The sequence below is a fragment of the Myotis brandtii genome, unplaced genomic scaffold (genome assembly GCF_000412655.1).
Source record: "Myotis brandtii unplaced genomic scaffold, ASM41265v1 scaffold179, whole genome shotgun sequence".
In the NCBI taxonomy this organism is placed as follows: domain Eukaryota; kingdom Metazoa; phylum Chordata; class Mammalia; order Chiroptera; family Vespertilionidae; genus Myotis; species Myotis brandtii.
This window is the reverse complement of record NW_005356635.1, coordinates 4,358,687-4,365,056: the sequence shown is the minus strand read 5'-3', so window position 1 is coordinate 4,365,056 and position 6,370 is coordinate 4,358,687. Positions and strand designations below refer to the sequence as shown.

The window sequence follows — 6,370 nt, the reverse complement described above, 5'->3', positions numbered from 1 at the left end:
CCCCCACCCCTTCCCATTCCGCCCCTCAAAAGGCGTGCCCACCCCTGCACGTGCTGCTGTTCTCCCCTTGCGAGACAGCCCGGCAGGTGCTTCTCCTCTAATAAAGCCTGTAGTCCTGGTTTTAGGTCTCCGTCTGATCTTTCAAAAACAATAACTTTTTTTAAGGTGGGATAATGGTAATTGTGGTCTGTTCATTTCTACCACAAATTGTCTGCTAAATTTTCAGAAGATATCTCCATCATTAGCAATTCCCTTGAATCCCTTCAAAGGCAGGTAGACTCCTTAGCAGCAGTAGCCCTACAGAACCCGCGTGCTTTAGATCTCTTGACACCAGAAAAAGGAGGTACCTATGTCTTTCTTGGGGAAGAATGCTGCTACTTTGTAAATGAATCAGGAATTGTCAAAGATCACATTAAATCCCTCCGGGACAGGATTGACCAAAGACGACATAACCAGCTAGAAGGGGGTTATGCCATCTTTGGCTCACTTACTCCATGGCTCCTCCCACTATTAGGCCCTCTGGTATTTATTCTTTTAATTTTGCTCTTTGGCCCCTGTCTCATGTGCTGTTTTACTAGTTTTTTGCAGAACAGAATACAGGCGTTCGCCAACCAGAAGGTGGGAGAGATCTATCTGGCCTTGAATTCAGAACCTAGAGACACCTATGTCACTGGAATCTTTGAGACCCCGGGTAGATGCCCCTGACGACGTCCCCTCTCAGCAGGAAGTAGCTATGGAAGACAGACCTTCGCCCCCTGACCTTGCCTGGACTCTCAATTTTTTTTAATACTACCAAAAGCCTGGAATGATAGATCCTCCCTTCCCCCAACTGGCGGGCTGGGTATGACGTAACCTGCAGCCCAGAAATACCTGAGTGACTAACCAGGTACCTTATATGGACTATACATTAGACCACCAATCCACACTTGCCAAATACCCTAAGCCCTTGTCCTATATGGACAATACAGTAAGCCACCAATCAGTGTGCGCCGAGTACACTAAGTCCCCCCACCCCCCTCCCATTCCGCCCCTCAAAAGGCGTGCCCACCCCTGCACGTGTTGCTGTCCTCCCCTTGCGAGACAGCCCGGCAGGTGCTTCTCCTCTAATAAAGCCTGTAGTCCTGGTTTTAGGTCTCCGTCTGATCTTTCAAAAACAATAACTTTTTTTAAGGTGGGATAATGGTAATTGTGGTCAGGTTTTTATTTTTAAAGACTATGTCTTTCTTTCTTTCTTCTTTCTTTTATAAGTACATGCTTAAATATCTATGGATGAAATGATATGATGTTTGATATTTGCTTCCCTGGGGGGAGAAGTTAGAGCTATAGACAATCAAGATATTAAAAATACCATTAATTGTTAAAGGTCATTAAGGTCATTTTGTTCTTGTATACAATTGAAATTTTCCAAAGTTCTTTTTTAAAAAAATTATTTTTCGAGAGAGCAATATTATAAGATCAAATAAAAGTCCATAGCAAGACACCCCAGAACTGTTATGCATTCCGGTTAGGAGGGCCTGGGCTTTCTCTTTTCTCTCCCACACTTGAATCAAGTCTGTCCAGTAAGAAACTGTGTGTAGAACCCAGGTGTGCCAGGAGCTACAGTTAATAGGCTACTGGGACATCCCACCAGCTGATCCTTCCCCTCCCTGCTTCTCTCTTTTCACCCCAGAGTCTACGCACACAACCAAGATGGTGGTGCCGGACAGTGAAACAAGTCATTCCCCGTCCGGGCGCATGCGCAGGAATCGGGCCGCGCAGGCGCATTCCTGCCTCCCTCCCCGAATTTGGCGGACCGCGCCTGCGCTGTGGGCGCGGCTCCCGGCTCCCGCTGGGCCTTGGCTGGCTGCAGGCTTAGTCTGAGTGCGGCTGAAGTGGCTGGCTCGAGGAAGATGAAGCTTTTGCTATTACTCCTGGTGGCGGCGTCCGCGCTGGTCCGGAGCGACGTTTCGGCCAACCTGGGCGGCGTGCCTAGCAAGAGATTAAAGATGCAGTACGCCACTGGCCCGCTGCTCAAGTTCCAGATTTGGTGAGTACGTGCGTCGCCCCGCAGCGCCTCTGCTCGGTGTCTCTCGCTACGCGAGTCCCCGGCTTCGCGGCCTAGCGGGCTGACCCTCCCCTGGGTGGGAAGAACAGCGCCAGCAGCCTTCCTCAGCCTGCCTTCTCCGGGGCCCTTCCCAGGACGCCAAGCCTCCCTCCTTCCCTCCAAGCACAACTGCTCACTTCCTTTTTGGTTCCTAGAATGGTGGGAATGCGGAAGGGAGGGCATGAGAAGGTTAGATACTGAAAGGCGAGGACGTGGGGACACTTGTCAGTACCGAGGACCGGTCGGCGGTGTCCCGCCATGGCGGCCCCTGCTGCCTGCGGAGCTGGGCATGAGTCGGCGTGGCCTTGGCGGAGGCGCTCCTAGCGCTCGCCACCCAGTTCTCTTCCTCCGCCTTTTCCCAGGGTTATGCCGGGCAGCCCATTGCCCCGCTCGGTGAAGGTTAATTCGGGTCGTTGGAGGAGACCCGCGAGCGATAGACGCCTTTACCTGCCGGAGTGTGTGGAGCGAGGGAGTAGGGCTCCCGGCAGCCGGAGGGCGTGGAGCGGGCGGGGAGGCTGATTCTCAGTTGGCAATTTCCAGTGTGAAACAGCAGTAGTTGCTCTTCTGACAACCGTTCTCTCCGGGACATCTGGATCTTCACCCTCATTTTCCCTACACCCGCCTCCCACGAGTTGCCTTTGTACCTTTCAGGTTTTCTCTTGTGCATTCAGAGAAATAGAAAAAAAAAACACCCAAAAAACAAAATCCCAGCAGTTTTCGACATTGTGCTTTAAGTGATTTTGTTGTTACCTAGTTATGTATTAGAAGCAGAGCAGTAATGCAGTATAATAAGGTAAATGGGGTCGGAGGTTTGAAAGACAGATTAAATAAACAAATAAAAATTGTAAAAACGCAGAAATTAGAATTCTGTATCGCAAAAAGGTGACTTTTTTAAGGATAGGATGTTCAGCTTAGTAAATCTTCAGAGTCCTGATACTTTGCAAAATTAGTGTTGGCCAAAATGTTTTTTAAATCAGCTTTTCCCAACTTTACGTATTAACATAAGTGTACTAAAAGTTTAGATTTTCTGTTTATCAAACTAGTTTTTTGCTTAGTCTTTAACTAAAAGACTAAGCAAATCTTTAAAATTAAAAAAAACCATCAGTAAGTGACTTTTAAGAATCAAAAAATAAGAATATGAGACTTTATTTTTGTAGTGAAAACTAAAAATCTTGATTTTTTTTTATAAAAAAAAAAAAAAGCAGCAGCCCACTTGCACCATATGAGTATACAGCAAAACGATGGCCATCTATGAACCAGGAAACTGGCCCTCATCAGGCAGTGAACCGGCCTGCACCTTGACCTTGGGTTTCCCAGTCTCCAGAACTGGGAGAAATATATTTCTGTTTATAAGTCAAAAAGAGAGAAAAAGTTGTCTGTTTACTATGTGCCCAGCACATAACATATTTCATATAATGCTGCAAATGGGAGTTACGGCTTGACCATTCTGATCCCCGCCCCCAAAAAAATATATATATTTTTTAAATTAGAAGCTGTCAGTCATATTACCAAACTATAAATATTGCAATGTTGTTAAGGTTTAAATGTGATGCTTTTGGATTTGAGTAGTTTAAAAAAGACTGCAGTTTCTACCTTATGTAATTTTTTTACTTTTGTATCTCTTGGTTTCACTTGTGCTTTTCACAGAAATACTTCGCTTTTATAGTGGCTTGTATTGGACTACTTGTCACAATAAAAAGTGTACCTCCACTAAGGATATTCATAACAAAGTATTTAAAATTTGGAAAATGTAAAGAGAGAGCATTCAGTCCTTCAAATTAAACTTTAAAAAAAAACTTAAGTACTTCATTTGAACTTTTGACACTTAATTTTTGTTTCTTTTTTTGCTGTTAGAACAAACTTGTCCCAAAAGTCTAATAAGAGTTTTCATTTGCAGTCACCCTGAGCATATTAAATACAAAAGTTCTTTAGGTTTGTTTTTGTTTTTCATGGCTAACTAAGGACTTCATTTCAAACAAAAATTTAAAAATTGAGAGCTATTTCTCCGTGTGGGAAGGGATCAGGGCAAGGAATTCCCTGTGGCTGGGCCAATACCTTCATGTAGGGGAGGTGTTGTCATATTCCTTCCTGGCCCCTTTGATGGGGAACCTTAGCAAGTGCAGAACCCTATGCGAGAGCCCATCTGCCAAGGGGAACTCAGGCTAGGAGTCAGTCCCTGGGAGGGAACAGTCAGGCAGCGGCATGGCCTAAGGCAGTGATGGCGAACCTTTTGAGCTCGGTGTGTCAGCATTTTGAAAAACCTTAACTCTGGTGCCGTGTCACATATAGAAATTTTTTGATATTTGCAACCATAGTAAAACAAAGATTGATATTTATTTTATATATTTAAATGCCATTTAACAAAGAAAAATCAACCAAAAAAATGAGTTCACGTGTCACCTCTGACACGCTTGTCATAGGTTCGCCATCACTGGCCTAAGGTGAACCACAGGATCAAGTGGTCAGTACCAAGAACCCACTCTTTCCCCCCTTCCTGGGACCTAGAATAGATTAAGGAGATGGTCTGTGGAAAGAACCTCTCAGACCCTGGCGAGAAGAAAGGCCTAGTGCCCTCACATTTGTCACCTCTCTTCTCTGGGGGGCACTGAGACCTGGAGTTTGTCAGGAGGTAATACTGACACCGCTGGGGGGTTATTAATTGCCCTATTAAATACAAGTAAATTTAGCTTGTTTGTTACTTCCCCCCAGAGATTAATCTATATGTAGTAAGGTGAATATTGGTTTTGGTAGAAACTTTTGGACATTCATTTGCAAGATTGTTTGGGAAAGGAGAGGAAGCTAAGACAATTGAGGATTAATATGTGAAAATTCTTTTAATTCTATTTGAAATCTGAGTGCTGTAAAATGCACTCATTCACTACCAGGTGTACTGATTAATAATTCGGATTTTGTAATCCAAGAAAACAGGATAATTTCAAGAGAAACATCAAAAGTGCTTTATTCAAATGTCCATCGATAGCTACACATTCCCCCCATCTTTCAGGTAATTTGTGGATACTGTCCCAATAGAACTTTTCTTGTTTAGAGGCAAACCATTCAGAGACCCAATTTTCCACTTCTTCATACTTTTTTTAAAAAAAAACTTTATTGTTCAGATTATTACGGTTGTTCCTCTTCCCCCCCACCCCCATAGCTCCTCTCCACCTAGTTCCCACCCCATCCCATGCCCTTACCCCCCACTGTCCTCGTCCATAGGTGTAGGATTTTTTGTTCAATCTCTTCCCGCACCCCCACACCCCTTTCCCTGCTTCGAATTGTCAGTCCACTCCCTTTCTATGCCCCTGATTCTGTTCTATTCACCAGTTTATTCTGTTCGTCAGATTTTTTATTCACTTGATTTTTAGATTCACTTGTTGATAGATATGTATTTGTTGTCACTTTGTTGTTCATAATTTTTATCTTTACCTTTTTCTTCCTCTTCTTAAAGAATACCCTTCAGCATTTCATACAATACTGGTTTGGTGGTGATGAACTCCTTTAGCTTTTTCTTATCTGTGAAGCTCTTTATCTGACCTTCAATTCTAAATGATAGCTTTGTTGCATAGAGTAATCTTGGTTGTAGGTTCTTGCTATTCATCACTTTGAATATTTCTTGCCACTCCCTTCTGGCCTGCATAGTTTCTATTGAGAAATCAGCTGACAGTCGTATGGGTACTCCCATGTAGGTAAGTGACTGTTTTTCTCTTGCTGCTTTTAAGATTCTCTCTTTGTCTTTTGCTCTTGGCATTTTAATTATGATGTGTCTTGGTGTGGTCCTCTTTGGATTCCTTTTGTTTGGGGTTCTCTGCGCTTCCTGGACTTGTAAGTCTATTTCTTTCACCAGGTGGGGGAAGTTTTCTGTCATTATTTCTTCAAATAGGTTTTCAATATCTTGCCCTCTCTCTTCTTCTGGTACCCCTATAATTCTGATGTTGGTACGCTTGAAGTTGTCCCAGAGGCTCCTTACACTATCTTCGTATTTTTGGATTCTTTTTTCATTTTGCTTTTCCGGTTGGGTGTTTTTTGCTTCTTCGTATTTCAAATCTTTGACTTGATTCTTGCGATCCTCTGGTCTGCTGTTGGGAGTCTGTATAATATTCTTTATTTCAGTCAGTGTATGCTTAATTTCTAGTTGGTCCTTTATCACAACATCGAGGGTCTCACTAGATTTCTTAAGGGTCTCATTGAGTTTATCGGCGGTTTCTAGAAAATTCTTGAAAAACCTTATAACCATGGTTTTGAACTCTATATCTAGTAGTTTGCTTTCCTCCATTTCTGTCATTTGTG

General features: G+C 43.5%; 1 protein-coding gene and 1 long non-coding RNA gene across 2 annotated transcripts in view; one reads left to right on the top strand and one right to left on the bottom strand.

Moving 5' to 3' along the window:
* The window catches only part of LOC106725629, a 12,120-nt gene that overhangs the window by 2,231 nt on the left and 3,519 nt on the right, over positions 1-6,370 (bottom strand). The gene's annotated exons all lie outside the window — the stretch shown is intronic.
* The window catches only part of LOC102263893 (selenoprotein T), a 29,811-nt gene continuing 25,215 nt past the window's right edge, over positions 1,775-6,370 (top strand). The window contains exon 1 of the mRNA XM_014537436.1: positions 1,775-2,026. Coding sequence (XP_014392922.1) covers positions 1,890-2,026 — 137 coding nt within the window. The 5' untranslated portion in view covers positions 1,775-1,889. The remainder of the gene's footprint in view (positions 2,027-6,370) is intronic.